The sequence below is a fragment of the Pagrus major genome, chromosome 15 (assembly GCF_040436345.1).
Source record: "Pagrus major chromosome 15, Pma_NU_1.0".
In the NCBI taxonomy this organism is placed as follows: domain Eukaryota; kingdom Metazoa; phylum Chordata; class Actinopteri; order Spariformes; family Sparidae; genus Pagrus; species Pagrus major.
In genome coordinates this window covers 10,683,379-10,706,849 of record NC_133229.1, presented here as the reverse complement: position 1 = coordinate 10,706,849, position 23,471 = coordinate 10,683,379, and the positions used below count along the sequence as shown (strand labels likewise).

General features: G+C 41.2%; 1 protein-coding gene across 3 annotated transcripts in view; it reads right to left on the bottom strand.

Moving 5' to 3' along the window:
• Positions 1 to 23,471, bottom strand: part of LOC141009307 (neurexin-1a) — a 272,300-nt gene that overhangs the window by 86,736 nt on the left and 162,093 nt on the right. For all 3 annotated transcript variants that reach the window (XM_073481851.1, XM_073481849.1, XM_073481848.1), the window contains one exon: positions 6,427 to 6,608. In XM_073481851.1, the coding sequence (XP_073337952.1) occupies positions 6,427 to 6,608 (182 nt within the window). The remainder of the gene's footprint in view (positions 1 to 6,426; positions 6,609 to 23,471) is intronic.

Sequence of the window (23,471 nt, the reverse complement as noted above, 5' to 3'; positions counted from 1 at the left end):
CCATGTAGCATCAAATCACACTGTACAGTTATCACTTAATGAAGCACGCGATTGTGCATAATCGTAACTCCAACGGTAAGGTGAACTGCGAAAACACATAAAAGTTGACATTTTCTTAGTTGGAAAGGAGATACTCAGACAGAGGGTCTGGTAGTCTCTCTTCTCAAGCCATTTTACATGATTAATAGGGTAGAGAGCAGGAGTTGAAACTGCAATTAAAGGTGTCTTCCATCAGAAGAAGAACCCCCTTTCTGGTAGTCAGCTAAAGGAGTACCGAGGGGAGCAATGCTCCACCAGAGAAGTCATTATTTCTCCACCATCCCCTCTGCTCTATGGAATATATTAACTTCACAGTGTCGCTGTCTTAGCCAGAGTGCCTTCATTGCTTGTTTTTTTAAAGGGATGCATGCAATTAGAAGAAGGGAAAGAAGAAAGTGCTTGGAATAGTCCCCAACCCCCACACAGAGATTGAGTACCAGCACAAAACAAGCTCAGTGGGCCCCTGGGGGCCCTGCTTGAGACTGAGGAGAGCCTCTGATAGTCACTGTCACCGCTGCTCATTGACAACAAAAACGGAGGAAAACAACTGCGAAGCCTCTATTTCACTGAGTAAATGGCTTCCTAAAAATGTACAGATGGATTTCCAATAACAGACAGCCGCCCTTGTTTGCGCAGGAAAAAAAAAAAGATACTTCCTTTGTGGGGGATAAAATACGATAACAGCATCAAAGTAAAGATCTACCTCTCCGTTAATATTCTGTTGTGAAATTATACAGACATTGCATGCTGAGGCGTATTAGCGTTTTACAGAGAAGGTACCGCACACGCACATCTTATAAACTTCCAATTCTTCTTCTGTGTGGATTACCGGGCTGCAAAGAACAGGGATCATTACATCCATAATTCCCTGTTTTGCATAATGTCATTGCGAACATTTCCATGGATTTGACTTTCAGCTACAGTGCAATTAATTCTATATAGATTACTTAGATATTTTGCCAGGGCACACTATCACGTAGAGGCATGTCTTACATCCACATGGGAAACTTGTCCAAGTAGCCTCATGAATATGCCTCACCTTTGCAAAAGCGAAAGGGATTGTGGAGAATCATCATAATTGGAGAAGCGACGGAGGCATTATTATGAATCCAGTCCTCCTTCCATGTGCGCCACAGTAATGAGCCTGAGGAAAGTGATTGTCGTACATTTGACGGTTCACCGACTTCACAGTCATTGTCTTTATCTGCGATAGAAAGGGGAGGCGGGGGAAGGATCACAATTCCTTTGAGGTGCATTTAAATCATAGTCTCCACATATTACTCAGAAAAATTCCCTCTTGAGAGTGTGAGCTGAGATGGCGTCCTTCAAGCCCCGCTGGGTTTCCTGTCATCATGAAATGGGAGCAGGAGATTAGGGGGGGTGAGGGATGTAGAGGATGGAGAAGGAGGGGGGTAAATACTGAAATCTGGTCTAATCCCATCTCATACAGCTGAAAGATACACTCCTACTAAGACATTTCTGCTCAGAGCTGAGGTAACTGAAAGGAATGAGGGGAATACCATTGGGAATCAGCCGCATAATACGTTGTTTGGAAAGTGTGCATCTCGGAATGTTCAAAAAACTGGTTTATGCATATTTTATGAAGGTAATCAACAGTCTGTCACTCTTATCTGATGCTTCTTCTTATTGTACCACAGAAAACAAAACCATTTCGCCATGGTTAGAAAACTAACTAACGATACAATGTCATAATAAATTAGTGTGAGCCACTAAAGGTACAATTCAACCAGGTAAGCTTTTTACAGGTGACTGGCTGCTATTCTTGCACAAGAAACGCATCACTTTTTGCACAGCTCGTTGTGTTTAATGAAGTGCTGTAAAACACGTCTTTTCCAGTGTAATTAATGAGGCGACAGAAGCGTGAATCACATATCTAGAGAGGGTTTGTATCATAAGTATTCCAATTTCATTATATATTGTGATTTCATTTTCTGCCATTTCTTTCATTTGGCTGCGGTACAGAGCTTAGAAAAAAATATCCCTCATGACAATTAAACATTACAATCAATTCTACTTTATTGAAATACGACAAGTCTTTTGAAACTCTCTTCAAACATAACGATGATTTTGCCAGCCACCATTTTATGTTTTTGAACACACTATTCATTTACACCACATATTCCAGAAAAGTTTGGACGCTGTGTAAAATGTAAATAAAAAAAACAGAGTACAATCATTTACAGACTAACTGCGTTTACCGAGAACAGCAAACCCTGTGTGTGCAGAGTAATGCGTACACCACTTTTCACTTTCACCAAAAAGAACTGCTGAAGGATGGTTTGCCATCATACAATGGTAAAAGGTTATATTGGCTATAGACTCAGATTAACCTGGTCTCTGCTGACTATAAAACCTGTTACTATCATTCAAAACTTATTGTTTACCATCGTTTTCCTGATGTTTTGTGTTCAGTTGCATTTAGAAAATGACCGGAAAAGACCCCCCTCACAGCAAAAACTGCACTTTGTCCGACCAGAACCGACTGGCCTTCCAAACTAAACTAAATTATGTCCCTCAAAGATAGGGAGTCACCCCCTTTTTTAAGTCTCTTTTGCTTAACCTTGCCGGCAAATCTGAGTGAATAATTTTTCAGTTCTTATGGTTTTCATTAAATACCCTGAGCGATGGAATCGTGGAGACTCTAACCAATCTAACCACGTGTAGCATGTTAACAGCATTAAAACATTTATATCATATAATGTGCCTCTTATGAAGGTTGCCAGCGACCAGGTGGGTCTTACATTCATGTAATAATGTGTTACGGGACTAAGTGACTGTAACAATATTACCGCAAATCCTATTGGAAACACGTTATATAACTGTCACTGCTTAAAGTAATAAACAATGGTAATGCGTTACTTTTGTAGCACATGACCCCCAACACTGTCCTTTATACAATCATGTGTTTCACGAAGTGGTGAACCTCGCCCATCCTTGCTTGTGAACAACTGAGCTTTTCATATCATGATACAGTCACCTGTTCCAAATTAACATGTTTGTTGTTTACCTGTTTAATGCTCCAAACAGGTGTTTTTCTTTTTGGTATTCCACCACTTTCCCAGTCTTTTGTTGCCCCTGTCTCAACTTGTTTGTAAGGTGTTGCTGCTATCAAATCTAGAATAAGCACATGTTTACAAAAATAAACAAGGTAAATGAAACAGATTGTCTGTGTACTGTTTTTAATTTTGTGTTTTGTGTCAAGAAGGATTAGCAAATTATCGCATCCTGTTTTATTCATCCAAACTTTTCTTGGAATCAGGATTGTGTAATATTTGGCAAAGCATACACATCTTGTAATACACTTCCAGTGTTTCTTATCTGTGTATTTAACAGCCTTGTTGCTCATCTTAAATAACACACACAAAAACCAAGAGCGAGACCTCCGTGCCCCCGTTCATCCCTCTTCTCTCTCTCTCTCCTTAAAACTTCTTTTCTCTCACGCTTCTCTCATTTTCCAATGAAATGCAACATTTCACAAAGCCCCCCAGATTAATGTGCAGAAATAAATAAATAAGAGGAGGCATTCAGAGTGACTGCTGATGCGAGAGGAGAGGGGATTCTCACAACCCACTGCCCCTGCTGTAAGAACATGCCTTATCAACATTTTCTCCTTGTAAAATGTCAATGGAATGCTTCACATTTCATCAACAAGGCTACGCATGCATCTGCTGTAAGCTGCGTGACCTCTCTGCCTTGTTAAAGCATGTGAGACTCCCGCGCTTCCCCCTGTCTGTGCAGCTCTAACCTCTAATGTTCATCACTAGTCCACGGTGAACCTAAAAGCTGAGAGATGTTTCCTCTACAATATGATCGGCATCTTTCAAGGTGTTCTCTTGCTACAGCCTGCTAGTAGTACATGTGCAGTGCACCTGCTGTAAACCAGAGAACTTGGAGGAATTCACCTTCAAATCCGGTCACGGGGGACCGGATGGGAATGAACTACATGACATTTAAATGAATTGCAAAAGTGTGTGCAATGTTCAGAAAAAAGTTTGCAAGCGTGCGTGATGTACAAGCAAGTGAGCAAATTTGTATGTATATTAATTCAGCACTGCATCGCAATGAGCTACCTGGCAAAGCCCTGTTGTGCCATTTAATTTAAAAAGGAGGCCTGTCTATGCAAATCGTTGGAGAAGGCATTTTTCATCACTCACATGAAAATAGTGTATAAAGGAAATCTCGCTTGTTTTATCCCCGTTCAGGTGTTTGGTGCAGGTGGACAGGAGCCCAGAATGCTGCCGACGGTAGTAGTGGAGCATTTGCAAATCTGAGTGAACGTGTCTGTCCTTTAACACCCGCATTCCAATTTATGTTCTTTTGAACATCTTGTTTGCGTCCCTGCGTGGCATTTGGTGATGAATGGTGTTGCGTGAAAAAGGTTGTATCCGTTTAAATTACCCCGTTACTCCTGGATTAAAACTAGGGGCTGAAAATCACTCGACCCTGAGGCTCAGGGAGAAAAAAAACGTGGCAAAAAAGCAATTCCGCGCAGAGCGAGTACGGAGGTGTCTCATAAGAACAACATCATGGTTTGCTATGTGTCCTCAGGACAGGCCTGCTTATGTCACTACACGCTTACTGTATGTGTGAATCTCAGTGTGTGGGCAGCTGGGGTTGAGGCAAACTTCAGGACCAATTTCACATTATGCGTGCTGGTCTGTAGCTTTCCCGTGTGAGTGTGTACTGTATTTGTGTGTGTAATGTTTCTGTATGCTCCTGACCAGCATCAGTGTTGTCATGTGCGTGCAAACGTTTTTTCAGCTGCCCTGGATACATGCTTACCCATGACATTAATACACTTACACCACAAGTGTATAGATGTTTAGAATAAATAATTGACAGATTTGACACATTTTCTATAGTTAAATGTAAAACTTATATAATATACATATATAATAAATGAGGATAGTTAAACCTGCAATAAGCTTAGCTGCTGCTGACCTAAAAAAGAAAAGCTATACAAGCTTATTGCCACTTAGTTTGACATTTTATAAAAGTAATTTAACAGGACATCATGTTTCAGATCCTTTCTGTGGATGCACATGTAGCCTTAAATCAACATAGCCTATTTTTCGTTGGTTTTGGACTATCTTAATTGAAGAAATACGGTCTTTCATGTCATGTTAATTAATTATTTAGCAGCTTCTCTAAACTTTTAGCTGACAAAAGGCCACAGTCACATGGGGATGCTTACAGAGACACCTACCTACATGTTTATGCTTCAATTAATAATTAACCATATTTTTCATATGTGACTACAGCAGATTATTTATAAAAGGTAAAATCATATTTCCGCTTTGTTCCACTCTGCTGCTGCCCGAACAGCACCCTCGCTTCCCTCGCTAATGAGTGTTATTGTCAGTAAGTGGGTGCGAGTGAGAGGAAGGTCATGTGGTTGCCAGCAGAATTATGTCCAGGTCAGAGATGCACTGTATGGAACAGATTCTGATTATGGTGCCATTTCCATCAGTACTTACTGCACATACACAGCAGCCATTACATATAGACTAGAGGAGTTGCACATCAAATCACGGTTTCTTTCTTTTGTGGTCATGGTCATCACCATTAAGGGCCCCATACTATGCTCATTTTCAGGTTCATACTTTTATTTTGAGTAGCAAATAGAAAATGTTTTCATGCACTGATCTTCAATTTTTTTGCCCGTTTGTACCTATCTCCTCTGATTGGTCATCTCTCACAGGCCTGAGTAGGCACCACCCAGCGTGTTTTCACATCAGCTCTGTGGATGTTTTTGAAACCTCAGCTGCTGAGGGCAGTGACTGTATAGTTGTGACATCAGAAACTTATAGAAGATTTGAAGACTCGTTTTGAGACACATTTTCTGAATACAGGCTGTGTGCTTTTCTCTTCTGGATTGAGCATTTTGATACTTTTGATACTACTTAAATCTAATTTTCTACAATGTGGGACCTTTAAAGCTCCTGAAAATACTGGCTTTGAATCTCAAGTATTTCTCCATAATGTTAAATATCCCTTAATAAATAGGCAACAAAGTTCTAAAAATATCTTTTTAGAGTTCAACACTGAACAAATCAGTTAATTTGCTTGATGAGGACTATGTGTATATGGCTTGATCAAATCTGATTGACAGTAGTCAAACAACCCACCAACTGTCAACCGATTCAAACGTTGTGAGAGTAAGTGACATCTGCTTTTTTGAACTGAGGCCCACCCACATCAAATTAGTGTCAAAAGTGTGAAAAAAAAAGAAAGAAATATGAAACTGTGTGGTAAGAAGCTGATTGAGACACTGTTTGAAAAGCTTTATCCTAAAATACTGTATGTATGTCCATTCTTTGGTCAACTGCACTTGAAAGCATGTTAATAAACAGGTTCTTGACTTACGATGTGAAGCTTCAAGAAGTCTCCGAGACCAGAGGAGCTATCCACCCTCACCAGGACAGCATCCTTCAGGTGTGTGCTGAAGCCAATGGCTAGCCGGTCTGCCCTCGTGCTGGGACGGTCATTCGGCGGCCACGTGTATGTGATCAGTCCACCATCTCGCCCAAATATGTACGTTGTTCCCGCTAGTGAAAATAAGAGAAGGAGAGAGAGATCAGGAGATGTTATTTGTGTATTCCCCTCTTACAACTGTGTACCAGACTTGAACCACTGGCTGTCAACACAGAAACATTATTAACACAGCAAAGTCGGCATCCATGCCGTGTGTACAGAGCACCGTCAGTCGCAGGCGTTTTATTTTGCTGAGTAATGACTTTACAAAGCACTGAGCAACCCATCACTCTTGAACAGCTCTCAGCCCCGTCTAAGGGCTTAAGCACACTTATGTCAATTCATGAGTGTGGGAGAATTCAGCGGAAATCAGGGAGGCAGGTACTGCTGCCGATTTCCTCATAACGCTGCACAGTTATATTTGGTTTTACTGCCGCTGCCTGTTTCACCTCTAGAGGGAAGAGATACGAGTGAATGCTGGTGAATTCGCAGTGATGTCCCTGTTGCCCAGGTAATGCCAAACAGGCACCTCCCCGTCTCTCGCGCTTCATTAGCAGCCTCAAAGGCAGACGCAGCCGGCAGCATTATTGACTGACTGGTCCAATTATGCCCTTCTTTTGACCTCCGATGCAGCTATTTCCTGTCTCACTGCATTACCTCGTTGTCTTTAGCGGCCGTATGAAAGGTTTCGAACACGACCTGGTAGACGGAAGGGTGGTTCTAATTACCTAGCTATTCAGTGAGAAAGAGCCTTGCGGCATTATGCCTGTGACCTAGTCAAATTGATGCTTGGAAATAAGTCTTTTTCTACTAATGAAGGAAGTGGTCTATTAAAAGTGGAAGTGTGCTCATGTATACTGTAAAGCCACTGAGGTTTTGATGCTTTTGCCAGCCATCCAGCGTCTCACCATTTCAGAGCTGTCAGAGTTGTCTCAATCAAATAAGTGCCCATTTCTTCCCAATTAGAAAACGTTCATTTAGATAGCGTTTTAATTCATTTACGCCCTGGACTCAGAAAAGCGCGGTTGCAGAGAGAAAGTGTATATGCGCATGCGATTGTGAACGAATGAGTATGTGATTGGGAAATAAATGCCTGTGAGAAAGCCTGAAAATGAATGCAGCTGTCAGATTAGCATAAAAACAGCTATCTTCATGAAAAATTAGACAGGGAGCTCTGCTAGTGTGTTATGCATTTACATGCGAGTGTGTGTGTGTGTGTGTGTGTGTGTGTGTGTGTGTGAGCGGGAGAGCGAGAAGGAGAAACAGCGAGAGCTTGCAAGAGAGAGCGAGACAGAGTGTGTTAATATTCATAGGGGCAGGGAGTTAAACAGCCTTAGCCTGAACAATAGATTATAAATCATTCTGACTGTAATTCCAATATTTTCTTGTAAACCAGTTCACAAGGATATAAAACTATCGATATATTTTGCATTTATTTATATATTTCTGTTGTTTTCCTCCCTCTGGCGTTTCTCCACAGCGCAGTGATTAAAGTGCGTCACTCCGCTCTCAAGTTCCTTTTCCAATTTTGCTCCCTCATTTGAGTCAATACACACTGTCAACCATTAGCTAAAAAGAATTGCATCATTAATTAACAGTAATGTGATTAACAAATGATGTCGGGACATACAGATCTATGGCGGGATTTATTGTTTTCATAAAGCATAACTCGCATTTGTAAAACGTAATGAAATAACACTGTAAGCAGTCTTGTTCTCCTAATGGATAAAGCGTTATGAAGCTTGATGACTTCTACAAAGGGAAAGACATTATGTGTAATATATTTGCGAGGCGGGCGTCATTTCTTTTTCATGAAGTCTGCCGGCTACTGCGGAAAAAACCCCTTCATGTTCCACTAATGCATATCTGATGCTCGCCCCCTTCACAGAGCGATCGCCAATTCATGTAGCTTGCGCCGGACTGTTGTCACTGTCTCAGAGTTTCCCCTCAAGCCACCAAACACTTGCTCCATGCTCCAGCTTATTATAATTAAGCTCTTTTAAACCATGTCAGTGTTGGAACTCACTGGGCCCTTAAGCGTCCATTCCCCCCTCTGTCTATTCATACAATTTGACACCCACTTTATCCCAGTGACAGCTTATTTACTGTTGGTGACCTCCCCCCCCAAAAACACACTATAATATAAAGATTACTCATTTCAGTGTGGACTGGTGTGCAGCTCTTGCTAGTGACACCCTTAAGCTAAATGGATAAACACCAAGACCCTCGTGTCAAGGCACCAAAGGTCAACTAAACTGCTTGGCGACATGCCGATTATATAAATGGTTCCAAAACATATTCAGAGAGTGCAGATAATGAGGCTGCCGATATGTGGTAAAGAGGGCTAAAATCCATAGGAGCGTGTAAGACTAGTGGAAAAACTCCTTGAGGGACGTTGAGGATTAAGATACATGGAGAAACATGGCTAATGCACACCTACACAGTTGTGCAGCAGCATGAAATCAGCAGACGCGTGCCTGCGTAACTCCAGTGGTGGGTATAATTATGCACCGGCTCCATATTTGTTATTTGCGTGCTCTCCTGGGACACTGGGCCCGATATGGATCTGTTGTAGTCATTAGATACAGTAGTGTCCTGGAAATACTTGCCTGTTTGTTGTCTCTTTAGTTTGAGAAGAGTTTCAGTTTATTCCCTGTTCACCCACTGTCTAATAAAAAACAAATGAAAGGACGAGATCTAGGTAGGTAATGAGGGGAGTTTGAGATACAAAGTGCTTAGAGGTGCAGCACTATACAATACAAGACCTGCAAAACCGAATGCAATTAAGATTTTCTTTCTTCACATATTCCCACATGCATTCATATCTCTTATATTCCCATGCATTTCCCCAAAGAGGTCATAGTGTGGAAACCGAGAGGCAGCGCGTTTTAAGCAGGTATCGGTGCCTATTACAGATGATCAGACCTCAAGAATGAACTCCTCAACCACACAAGTCTCCCCTGCTCAAGGATAATGAATTAATCTGTCCTCATGTTGGACTACATTGAGAGCTGGCTGCTCTCCGCTGTGTCACTTAGCATCAAAGAAGACAAACATTGGCAGATCAAACACTGCGCTTTCATTAAAAATGTAGCAACCATCCCAGGAGTTCTCCTGCATTTGGCCAAAGAGGTGTGTGGGATAGCAGAGCGTAGAATAGCAAACATGGCCTGTGTGTTAGAGCCCTCTTGGCACTGACTTCTTAATGTCTCATTCTATTTTTCTGCTGGAGAGAGGGCCGGAGCATATAGCGAGCTGGCCTCTGAGCACCGTATGTTAAATAAACTGTGCAGTGTGATAAGAAGAGGCGGATAGGTGTGAGCAAAGGGAAGTGAGCTGGCTCGGTGCCTCAGTGTAGCAGCTGCAGGGTGGTTAGGAGACACGAACCGAGGAGTGTGTTTGACTATATTGCTCAGCTAAGGTCAGTTCTGCAGACTGTCTTTCCTCTGACCTCCAACACGGCCATCATAACGAGCCTCATGTTACCACCTCTGCCGAGAAACTGCGAAGGAATCCAATCATAATTACATAGTTGTGATGGAAATATGAAAAGGAGAGATGGCTTTATGGATCTGCTTTCTGTCAGCACCTAGCACTTGTGTTTCTCCTTGTTTGCTGCCAAGGATTCCCGTAATGACTGCAGTGCAAAAATAGATTATGTGAGATGTGGTGCAACTGTGGTGTAGTTATATATATTTGTTTTTTTGAACTCTGTGAATCTCTTGAATGGAATCACAAAGTAATCTACCTATTTCTTCAGTCTTCTCTCGTCTATTTCTATGTATCTCGTATTTCGACATAAAAACGCAGTTATCTTGGTTTACACTTAACTCACACTGTATAACTTTCAAATGGAAATGAGCTTAATGAGGACAATATCCGTAAGATCCATGCGGCACTTTTACTTGTTTTTGCCTGTGACAAAAATAAGTAGGTGAACATTTACATAAATCGCTGCATGTTGTTCAGCCCCAAACCCTTTAAAAGGACAAAACTATATTAAGGATAACATCATCCGGGTTTATCTTTGGTCTCTTCCCCCCCCGGGACGCAGCACAATTAAAAGAAGCTTAATGATGTCTATTGGATTACAATTTCAGTTTCCTGAGAAATCATTAGCACGATTTATGAGGACGCTATTATCCAATCAAACGCTATCGGTATCTGTTAAAGGAGCTATCTCCGATCAATGCTCCAGAAGATTTAGTGCCATGGGGGAAAATTGTGAGTCAACGTGATCAATTTTTCTTCTTCCCACTGATCTACCTTTCTCACTATATTTTTATCTTTTGGGACAATTAAATGGTCTAGTAGCTGAGGAGATGAGGTGGTAAATAGAATGAGGGGTTACGACTAAAACTGTTCAAAATTGTGTTGTTTTTTTTCAACATTATCTATCTATCTATCTATCTATCTATCTATCTATCTATCTATCTATCTATCTATCTATCTATCTATCTATCTATCTTTGCATTGTGATGCTCTGTTTAAAGATAATATAGCGATGCTAGTGTTGTAGTACTCGAGATTGGTCTTGCACTTGTGATCGGTCTGAAGACCACTTTTTGATGGTCTCAGTTTCGTCTCAGACTCGACTGCATTTTTAACTCAGTCTTGTCTCAGTCACAGACAAAGAGGACTCTGATTTATATTTCAAGGCCAGTAACGGCCTCGACTTCAGGCTTGTCACTGTATTGATTTTTTCTCCATACATTCTGTACAAAATGATGTTTTTTATTGAGAGACAAGAGTCACCCAGAAAACCTGACGCTCGCACAGAAAATGTATTGTTCGTTGGATGGTAAACAATGAAAAGGAGTGTTGTTTTATATATCTATTTCAGATCAGTTTGAGGACGGTCTATGGTTTGCATGTTCCACATTTTGGCGTTAGTGTGTCGTGTCATGCATCGCAAACTCGCACTGGTCTTGGTCTTGACTCGGTCTTGCCCTGCCTTGGTCTCAACCCCTCAAAGTCTTGCTCTCAATAGACTTTGAGGTAATATATTGATCTCGGTTGAGGTTGTCTTGACTACAACACTGCTTGATGCAATAAAAATCAATCACCTGTAACAATTTTGTAAGACCAGGCTGTATGTTATGGCTGAACCAACTGGATGGTGAAACATAAGGAACAAAAACATTTGCGTTCTAGGCTAGGGTACTTCTTTAGTTTTGGGGAGGATGGCTGAGCTGAGGAAAGATAGCTGTTCATTTTTTAATTATGGATCATTACAAATATGCTTTGCTTCGAAAGTCACATAGTGAAGAAAAAATAAAACATGTATTGAAATGTTGATCCATCAAGACGCATCGATCGTTGCATAATCACAACACTAAACATTAATCTCGGGATTCTTGTTTGATCCAAAGCATCATTCCTCACCAGGCTTCTTTGCCAGACAAAATTGATCAAATATTATTCAAACTTTTTGTGACACGAACCAGCAATAATGGAAGGAGAAAAAAAAATATTTGATTATTTAAATGCCAATGGATTATGCGTGTGAAAAGCATTGATGTTTTCCCATTAAGCCAGTCTTGTAGTTATTTCAGCAGGCGAAAGAATTGTAGGGCACAGGGATCTCAGCTCTGATGTCAAGGACCTCTCACATTTATTTTTCATCTGTCTGTTCATAGCGATAAAGGAGGTTATGAAAGAGAATCCATGGCTTTGTTTACACTATCATTTCAAGCAATTTTTTTTAATGAATGTGGCTCAATGACATACAACTTTCAGATGGCTGTGCATGTTGAAGCCAAGGACAGAGTGCTGTTTATTTTAAAAGAAATATGTTGGGGAACCGAATCGATTCTTAACTCATCACTCACTTTGAGTCAATCAAGACAGATACAGCTGTTAAATATGTAGCAGTCTTTTTTATTTTTATTCCAACATATTAAAGGTTTTATAAGAACCTTTCTCAAAGTTTTCATGGTTTGGAAAGAAGAAAATTCTGCATTATATTACAGGAATTTGACGTGCTAACTTTCTGTCCTGACCTTTGCTTGTTCAGCTAGTGGTGACCTATTCCCTCTAATGTACTGGAACCATTCATTTCATAGAAATGTACTTCTGCTGCTCTAAATATAACACATTCTTCTGTACACCAGCGAATGCCTCCCAGAAATAAGACAGTGAGGAGTGTACTTTTCTGTTGTTGCATGTTGGGTTTTTTGTTGGTGATGTGACACGTCTGTCGGGGGTTCTCTTTTCTCTGCCTGCTTGGTGTTCTGGCCCCATGCTGTGAACCTTCCTGCTCCAAAATAGGGGGAGTGGGAATGTGGTATTAAAGACCGCCTGGGATTTTTGCTTGTCCTGTTCACCTTTCTGAGTTCCCGTCAAAGGTCTGCACTGCAGTGCAGTTGTGTTCTGTGCTACTTTTATGCCTTTACCAAGTCATGTGTGCATGCACGGATCCTACCCATAAGCTTACAGTCTTTGTAGATATGTAGGCCAATTTGACTTTGATGTAATTCCCTCATGCAGGAAAAAATAGCTTAATTTTTTTTTCCCACTCCAAGTATACCCACATGTGGCTGCACAAAGACCGAGGCACAGGCAGGTGGATACACCTTTCTCATAGCCAGGCTGTCCCTTTAGCTGGCTGCTGGTTCTCTTTGGCTCTTCACCTCATGTCACTGAACCATTTCTTTCATGTGGCAACAAAGCTCACAGCTCCAGAGCAGCACAGTAGCCTAATATGTTATCTCCTCCCCAGCTAATTAAATTTAAAGCACCATATATTCGCTCATGGCAATTCTGCACCTTTTGCGCAAGGACACTGGTGTTCTCTGGAGAGAGCTCTTTTGTGGTAGATCCCTTCTGTGCTGCTCTCGACTGTACATCAGAGCTGTCACAGTGCTCCGCTTTGACTGGTGATGAAAACCACATCTACTGATAATGTATTCTACCCTTTTGCCAGCGACGCCACATATGCACTGTGAACTTCTGGTCACGACAAAACACTCTCCACAGTCTGCACTGTGGGTTTTGTGTCCGCTGACATACAAAAACAGAGCCCCCAAAGTATTTAGAACAGCAAACGTACGACTCCAGGGTTAAACAGTTCAACTGGCGATGGAAATTATTCAAATTATTTAAATGAAAATGTCACAAATGATTATTTCTAAGTGAATTATGCACATGTTTTTGCTCAAGGGCACCGATGTTAGAAGTACTGTTAGTCTCAAGCTTGTAAATCATGTTAATCTTCCTCACATTGTTGTAATGTAGGCATGTTATAGCTTTTGTTTAACCTTTGTCTCCAACACTCAAATACCATTTTTACTCCAGCTTTTGTCCTTAGTTGACTTCTGCAGTCATTTCAGTGTTTTCATACGGGGTTTGTGGTGTGGGCTACACAGTGTGAAGGTGACTGTTGTGGTATGTTAGACTGCAAATCGAAAATGCAGTTACGGTACTTTTCCAAAAAATCTATTTACCCTCATAATTGATATTTGGTGTTTTTTGAGTGCATTGCTTTCATAATTAAAATGAGCCATAATAACCTTAAATACACACAAAAAAATGAGTCATAATAATGATTTCAGATTGTTTTCCTCACAATTATTATGATCAAAACAATTCTATTGTTTCTTAAAAAACTAACGGCTGCAGGAAAAACAGACCTTCTTTCCTGTCATGTCACTTTCATTGCTGACATAACCAAATGCTCTGACATGTGAGGTGATTAATTGCCTGTCACCTTTGACTGGCAGCCTTTGTATGTTGGATTAATTAAGTACACCTCCGAAAATATGTGTTCAGTGCAATTGTTCCCCTATTGTTTGGAGTCAGTAGTTAAAGCACAGCCTCTGGTTGTTTGTCCCACAGGTACAGATGAAGAAAATTCAGCTGGACAATGAAAACTGGACAGTGAGATATAGTGGATACAGCTCGATCCCTGTGGCCACACCACCCCCACCAGCACCACCTCCACCACCCAATCTCTATTTCTATATCTGCTCATTGTTCCATTGCGGTACAGCGAGGTCCTTTCAACAATTTAAACCTCGCTCTCAAGCTTTCCTCCTGGAAAAAGCCATTCTCTATCTTCAGTGGTGTGTGAGCAGCCCTTTGGGAGTTTAAAAAGGCTATGGATTGTTGACTTGTCTTAATCCTCTCTCAGCACAAACAGCTACCTCCCTTATAATGGGATGGCAGTTAGAACAGAACCAGCAGGCATGAGAAAGGGTTTCATCTCAGGTTGGAGCTGGAACAATCCTGTTCAACGTACTAGTGAAATGACAGCGAAACAAACTCTTGGCCATCCACATTAAATGCAAGGGGGGGCTACCTTGACGAGACAAAAACAGGACTGCTGCATTGTGCAAGCCTCTCATCCATTTTAAACATTGTTGCAATCTTGCTCTAGTGCTGAGCCAAAACATTTATTGTGCAAGCATGGAGTGGGAACTGAGTAATTTTGCCAGCTTGTCTATAACTGCAGCAGTTCTGTCATGAAACTAACCTGTAACATAAAAATACTGTATACTGCACACTCTGACACATTCTACTTTGCTTCCTTGCACGTTTCTCCCTCTTTCTCTCTCTCTCTCTTGTACTTTTTTAAGTGATAAATCCCCCCTTCAGTCTTTATCAGAAGGCTGGAGCTGAGCTATTCTCTTTGCAGTCAGCAGAAAGCGGAGTGGACAGAGGTGCTAAATCAACCCGCAGCCCCGACTGCCTGCTTACTTTGTGTTGGCTTAATAAGTCTGGGCATATTGGCATATATACAGCACAGTCGATATAAACTTTTACAGTTCATTGCCCAGAGACTTAATCTTCACCACCGTTATAACCGCTGTTTGGGATTGAGATATTATGAGCACCTATGCTGACAGAGCATGTGTTTTCCACTGTGTTTTAATGACCACAAATGTAACGAGTTATTGATAATGATAAATGTAATCAGACACTTAAAAGTGCACTATGTAGTTTTGGGCAATAAAATCAGAAGCGGAAGATCTTTATTGATTGATTTTTTTATGCCCAAACAAACTAAATCAACAAATTATCTCCTTTTTCATGACTGAATAAACAAACTGACCTCAACACAATTTCATACTGTTTAACTGTGTCTATATGTGGCAGACCCTGCAAACTTTCTAGCTTCAAACAGTGTTCAGGGGACCTTATTTTCCTCTGAGAAAAGCTTGTTTATTCAGTTATGGAAAAAATAAACATTTCTGAGTTTGTATTATCACCTCATTAATATTGTAAATATTAAAATTCTGACTTTGAATTTCCTCTCCAAAACTACATAGTGCCCCTTTAAAACTGTCTCAACAATTATATGTGGGACATGTTTATAACTAACTACCGAAGAATTTAAAGTCCTCACGCAGTCACCCGTAGTCTTTAGGCTAGACTGGGGAAATATTCTAATTAGCTTGTTTCCACAGTATTGTTTTAACAATATCCAGTGACCTATGAGCCTTAAGCTCCTTCTAATGAAGTCAATCCCAAAGCAGCATTTCTGCATAGGACAGCTGACAGCGTCCAACCTGCCTTCATAAGCTGCAAAGGATTAATCCTCTCTCTTCTACCCCCCTCTCTCTCTCTCTTACCCTGCTTTGCTAATTTGATGTAATTAAATTAAGTGGAGACTAAAAGTAGGGCATTGCTGCTTGCCCCCATGATTGGTCATCCTTATTAGAGGGTATAAGATGCCGGCTCCAACATCATAGGAGCAACAAAACCTAATAAACACGGGGACACACAGAGAGAGAGAGAAAACATAGGAGCACTTAAGTCAGACCTCAAGGCGAGTACAGTACAAAATGACCACATCTAAGGGGGAGGAGGGGGTGAGAGAGGGAGGGAAACAGAGAGAGAGAGAGAGAGATTTGTGGTAGAAAAAGGGTTGATTATGAAGTTTTTGCTTTTTTTTAACTTGCTGTTTATCTAAAGAATAGGTTCAGATTGTTTCAAGCCTTTCTTTAGAGTAGCTTAGAACCCCCTAAACGTCTTGTCTCTGCTGACCTCCAGTGGTTTAACTTCTCACAACATAGCGCACCTTTAACCACACCCAACCACACCCATCAGTAGAGCTGCAACTCATAGCCAATTAATTGCTTTGTCCACAGGAAGGAAAATCAGTTGCCAATTATAAAATGTCAAACATTTGATTGTTACAACTTCTTAAATCAACATTATGTAGAAATTGGCATTTTGTGCAATTTGGCGCCCCCCACAGTTTCTAACCAAAATCTAAGACGATAGATATTCTCATATCACAAAAATTATATATATTATATATATTGCACAGCCCCAACCTCACTTGACAATATTTGGTTGGCACTTTGGTGCTTTTGTCATATAGTTGTTCAAGTTAAAGTTCTTGGTACACAAGTCATAGACTTTGGTACATCAAAATCACAGCTATTAAAGTTGTGACCCTTCCAAAATGCATTTTCAGTGGCGTCTAATCTAAATTCAGTGTGTGATAAGGTCTGATAAAATCACCTCTGGCAATATAGCGGAAATTCCTGATGGGTGACAGAATTTGGTGCAACAGCTGCAGCAAGTAAACAGTCAGAGGAAACCCAATGACGGAATTTGGCACTTAAAAGGACTGCAGCTTTGGAAGACACTCACTTGGTTCTTCAGCTCAACTGAAGGATTTTCACAAGGAAGGGGTAGTGTTTACAGTGATTTGGCCCTATTTCATACGATGAAGTTAGCAAAAGTAGCTCTTTGGACGTACACATACTGTAGCATGTCAGTGTTGTATTGTGATCCACTCCGAAGCTCAAATTTGAGCAGCCCTAAACTGATACAATCTGCAGTCCGACAGAAATAGTGAATCAAGAAATCTGTCCCTGCTTCATGCTGTTGCAGTACTTGACCATATTTTATCCTCACACTGCTCTGAAGAGATAAGCCTTCACCTCATCATGACGGGGCCCCGGGGTGGCCATACCAACCACCCTCCCTCTTCATGGCAGGGGACCATCAATTCATGGTTGAGGTAAAGTTCTGCCTCCTGGGCTGGTAACATTATGCCATGAATGCTCAGTCGACCAGTGTCACTCACACCCTTCTGCCCCCTCCTCTGCTATGCTCACTTCCCCTAAGCCCTAAGTGATACATGAGCCCCTGCCTTGTGGAGCAGAATGGCCCATCCAGGCAGAGCTGACAAGACCCAGTGTCTTAATGGAGCAATACACCAAACGGGCCCTTTGTTACCCCGACCAGCTGCATATCTGCCTCCCCAGCCAACAGCCTTGGCTCTGATAGAGGTGTCTCACAGTATCGACAGCTTCTAATTTACTCTCTCATCATCACTTGCCTCATTTGCTCCTCAGAAACAATGCTCCCTTTCTCTCAGTTCAGGTCAGCCATTTTGTTTGCCAGCAATTTGTTGATTAGATTTTTCTGCATCCAGTGTTTAATTTGCGTGCCAGCTGAGACACATATCAAAGTTAGACTTAAATAAAATCAAGCATCAGTCGATTCTTGGCTTTTTCATTCGCAGTTAAAAGCCTCTTTGACTGATTACGTGCCATCAGACATCAGTGCATTATTTAGTTCCAGTGTGTATGTGTAGCTAGTATGTACCAAAACATCACAGCCTCCAAATGGTCTCTAGAAGCCGTTGTCTTCTCTGTTAGGGTGCCAACAGATGTGGAGTATGACTGCAGTTCTAATTACTGAAAAAGACAAGTGTGGGGGATAATTACACAGTGGAAGTGAGGCAGAAAACAGAGTCCAGGGCCAGAGCTCTGATCTGAGACTAGAGACAACTCTGGCTGCCCATCAGCATATGCAGCCCAACCTGCATCAGCACAAATACTGCCCTCACAAAGAAGCTGCTTTAAGATCAGACGGAGCAACTGCGCTTTAGTGAGCATACCCCAACATTAGCACTATTCAAAAAAAGCAAATGATACAGCAATCTATACTAGAGCTACATAATTACAAAATGCCGGTGCCGCAGGAGGGCTTTCTTTGAGATGATTTAATACATCCGCACCTCCACCTCTGCATTTAAGGAAAAATATCATTGCACTGTCCCTCAAAAAAGAAAAATCACTATTTAGCTGAAGGCGGTGTTCATGTGCAGTAGGTAGCGGAGCATAAACAACACTACGCTACTCTTTATACACTCAGGTTGGTACTAAAAATACATTGTGTGGGGTTTTCAATTCACATAAATCAGAAAGATGTAACACAAGATCACATGTGTTTGAAAACATGTACTAATATGTGGATACAAATGTCTTCTACACGTTTTACATTATGAAAAAAGCCTATTCCTCATGCTAATGTGTCTCATTTTCATGTCGCTCCTGCATGACACCGCTTCATTTTTACTGTTTACTCCTCTTTGTAAGCCGTACCCAGGAGACAACAAGCGCGCCTTGGCCTTAATTGCCGGATTAGACATCTGCTTTGCCTATTGCTGAGTAGCCTCACTTTGTAAGTAAGCCACTACTAAGTGGTGAGATATTATTTAATTAGCTGCATTTCTTATAGAAATGATACAATAAGAAAGAGATCCAGGAAAGGTCAAGAGAAAAAGATCGCCGGGAATAAACGGTGCATGTGCATGTGGTACATGACAGGGAGTTCTGTCGTGCAGCACAAGAATGCATTTTGCCATTTATACACAGCTCTGCCTCCCCCTTATCAACAAGCAATGTGGGAACACCATAAGAAAGCTGTGCCGTCCTCTATCTCGCACCGATGCCATGTATCTGCCAATAAATAAATATATAAGGGAGAGCAGAAAACAGAAATGTGCGTGGGTATGCATTGTGTTTCTACACTATGTTTCAAAATATATGCTAATATTAGCTTGCACTTAGGTGTTAGGCAGGCGTGTTTTTATCAGCCCTTGCCAGCAGGCCCGAGGCACTAAGAGATGGAAGGAGCAATGAGGAAGGTGAAATCCCACACAATCCTATTAGAGTGGATTAGGGGGCAGCTTTCTTTCTGTTGCCACTCTGCTGCAGGTGAGCAATTGTAAATTGCAGGAAAAAAAACAGAAAAACAAAAAAAGATAGTTATGACATGGGTTGTTCTTATTGAGGCCTCCTATTGTGTAACAGGGCAGCCATTAATCTCTCAAAACCTTTAATTTTTTTTCCATTAAGCAACCACACATGAAGAAATATAAAATCGTAAGGTGATTAAGGTGTACGGCTCAGAATAATTACACTGCTGCCAATCAAAACCACACACATAGAAGAGCTCGAGGTTTGTTTTTGTGTCCCAAAACAGTCGTGTGTAATTTAAGCAGAGGCTCATTATCGATCGGATGATCAATGGCAATCATATATTTTCGTCTTCTGCAAGCAGGCTGCCACAGAAACCCATCCTCTCCGGCCTCCCCTGTGGTCGGGGTTATGAGGCTATAAAGAAAGATTTTTACCCTCCATTTTTTTTTTTTTTTTTTTCCTTTGACCTTTCCCAGAACCAATTAGTCCATCACTAGTGGAGTTATCACTACACTGTTGGAACCACTGTACGTCAAACTATTTTATTTTTTATATCTTCCAAGTGCATATTTTTCTTTTTGACCTATTTCAAAATTCTAACCAGTGATATGTTACACTATATAAATGAGTGCAAATTTGCATATCGCTTCAACTACCCACATTCACACTCTTGGGTTGTGACGATGATTCAAAGTGATCAAAGAGATGAAAGATGATTTGGGAGAGTGCTGCCTCTTTGTGTGTGCACTGAGCCCGTGTGCATATACAGGCCTGACTGGCACAGAGATAGCTGCTGCCTCATTATAATGACAGAGGATGAGGCTTCTCCAGGGTGACTGAACTCAATTCAGATTAGATAAAAAAAAAAGAAAGAAAAAAAAGAAAAGAAAAGGAATGCGGGCATTTGCATTCTTGATCTCCGCTTTATTTATTTCACTTTATTTTATTTATTTGTTGCGCTTTCTTGTGCCGCTCCCCTGGGAAATAGGAGAATCAATCAGAATGGACTGCGGGGAACTCTTTAAGCGCTTTCATTAGCATCCTTAACACCTTGACCTGCACTCTGGCTGCATCACTCTTCCACGCTTCCTGTCTTTAATGATGGCAGGCGAAAATTCAGCAGCGGCTCAGACATGTTTAACAATGAATGTGGAAACAATTCGATTTTACTTGTTCTATTTGTAATGCATTCCTTCTCACAGAGGTGGGAAGTAACAAAGTACAAACACTCTGTTACTGTAGATTTTTCAGGTATCTGTACTTTGCTTGATTATTTATTTTTGACTTTTTATTTTCACCAACTACATTTTTACACAAATATCTGTGCTTTTTTACTACTTACTACTTCCTTACTTTAGTTTTAAAGGTGCAATATTTAAGAATTGGCCACCTCTCAAATTCATACTCCAAACAAACAGACTAACCACTGACTCCTGCTTACTGCAGATTCTGTAAGTTAGTTAACTTAGTTAGCCTTGCAGCTAGCGGTCCAGACTGGGACCTTGGAGTGGTATCAAGAGTAAGGATGGGCCGGGGCTAGCTGTTTAGCATGCTAAGTTAAGTAGATCTCTGCATCAAAAAAACATAATGTAGATGTCTTTGACATTACATCAGACCTCTTTTATCTTCACGTTCTATTGATGATGTTAGTTAATTAATGCATGTTTGAAACTAAAATTCTTAACTATTGCACCTTCAATGCATTTGAGGGTAATTATTGATTACGTTCATTATGTGTCTCTGCCTTCCCAATATCACAACACTGATTTCAACCTATCAGTGCAATTCAGATTAGACAAACACTGCAGTCTAACCTAAGTGCAGAGGAACATATACTCAGATCCCTGCAGCCTGTATTTCCTTATGTTCTCTATTTATTGGACACATCCTACTGATTCTACCTTTAGGTTTAACAGTCTTTGAATTATACTAATATTGTATGTCATGAGGCTCAGTTAGCTTTGCAAGAAGTGGATGGTAGAAAAGTCCTTCAGAGGGTCTTTCTCCAGAGTCTTTCTTTACAAAAGTATTCGTACTTCTACTTGAGTAAAGAATGTGTGTACTTTTGTCACCTCTGCCTTCACATGAGATCTTTCCCTTAATGCTATTTCGTTTACCTTTTCACAAAAGCACAAATCATTGTCATGTTTTCAATATGATAATGTTCTTTTTCTATACAATACATTACCATATCTCCCATACTCTCGGTTCCATGTAGCCTGCTGTTAAAACAAACCACCTCCTTGTGAATCATTAATGTCTCATATAACTTAATGAAATTCAAGGGTTTTTTTTGGATCACGTGTAGTCTGTCAGTGTCACAGTAGCGCTATCTCAATACAAAATGCCATTGTATCTTGCAGGGTGAACAGCTGCGTATGTGTGAAATCATTACTGCACTCTGGAAGTTAAATTATCTTCCACTTTTGTGCAAAATCACATCGCAGCGAACATTGACCAGACAGCTCATCATTCTGAGGTAATTTTCGAAAAATACTTTTAAACAGGAAAAGCCAGAGGTGTAAACAGACAGACGGACTGGATGAACTAGAAAGAAGGGAGATGGCAGAGAGGACGCTGCTGTTGATGATGATTCACTGAGTGCCTTATGGGTAAAGAGCTCCCTGACTCAAACTCATCCAGGACCTATGCATGTGTGGGGCGCACAAATCCCCTTGAGTCAAAGGAGGGGGCTCTTTTTCTCTCCCTCCCCCTCCGTCTCCCAAGACTCTAATCCAAAACCAGACACATTACTCAGCTGACCCCTCGCTGCCCACCGCACGCACAGTCAGGTCTCATTTCCCTTCATGCCAACCATTGCCTGGTCACCACCGAAACCACACAGACCACTGCAGGCGCAAAAGGCTGCCCACTCCATCTGCATGGATGGGCTCTTTGGACCGACGAGGAAGCTGGAGCTAGGGGTGGGCTGGGGAAGAAGACGAAGTAGGGAAGAAGAAGAAGGGAGTGAGCGAGATGCAAGTAGGTTAAAGACCTGAAGCGCACACAAATAAACAGAGGGTGTTTGTGTTCTCACACATCAGAGGAAGAGGAGAATGAAACGACTGCAATCATCACTCTCTCGTTCGTGGGTCAATAACTGCCTGTGCTCCCTCTAGAGCAGGGGAACATGTACTCAGATCCTTATCAGGGCAGCTATCATCTCCGCTGCCTCACAGAAGCAGAGATACTGTCATCCTCACACTATCGCAGAATGACATCAGCTCAGAGACATGGGAGTAATTATATTATACAAGCCCGCAACACACCGGCAGCACTTCTTTCTCTCGCCTCTCTCCTTTCTTCCTTCGCTTTCCCCATCTCACTTCTTCCTACCCTTCTTTTATTTCTTTCCCCTGTCTTTCTTCTCTTCCCCCCACACCACCACCGCCACCACTCATCTGTTCTCTGCGCCAGTACAGACGAGCACTGTCTCTAATCATTTGAACCATTAGCTGTGAAGGTGGAGAGCTTTAAAATTGATTATAATCACTTAAATTGCTTCGCCGACTTTGATCAAAACCTGTCGAGTTTTGAGATACAAAAGGCGTGGTAGTTGATGGAGCAGGTGTTATGCGGGGGGTTTCCTCAGACACGTTAAGCATATCACATAATCGTCATGAATGTGGAGGTTGACTCCCCCCCTACTCAACATATGGTATATGATTCTGAGAAGATGGTAGGCACATGATATAGGCAGAAATAGTTGCATCTCACTAGCTTCTACATCAAAAAATACAGAAATCCACAGAATATCCTCTTTTTTTACCATGGAAAAGATTCATTCCTTAAAGGGGCACTATGTAGTTTTGGAGAAGAAATTCAAAGTTTTAATATTGACAATATTAATGAGGTAATAATACAAACTCAAAATTATTTATCTTTTCCATAACTGAATAAACAAGCTGTTCTCAGAGGAAAAAAAGGGCCTGGAACACTGTTTAAAGGTAGAAAAGTGGCAGGGTCTGCCAAATTTAGACAAAGTAAAAC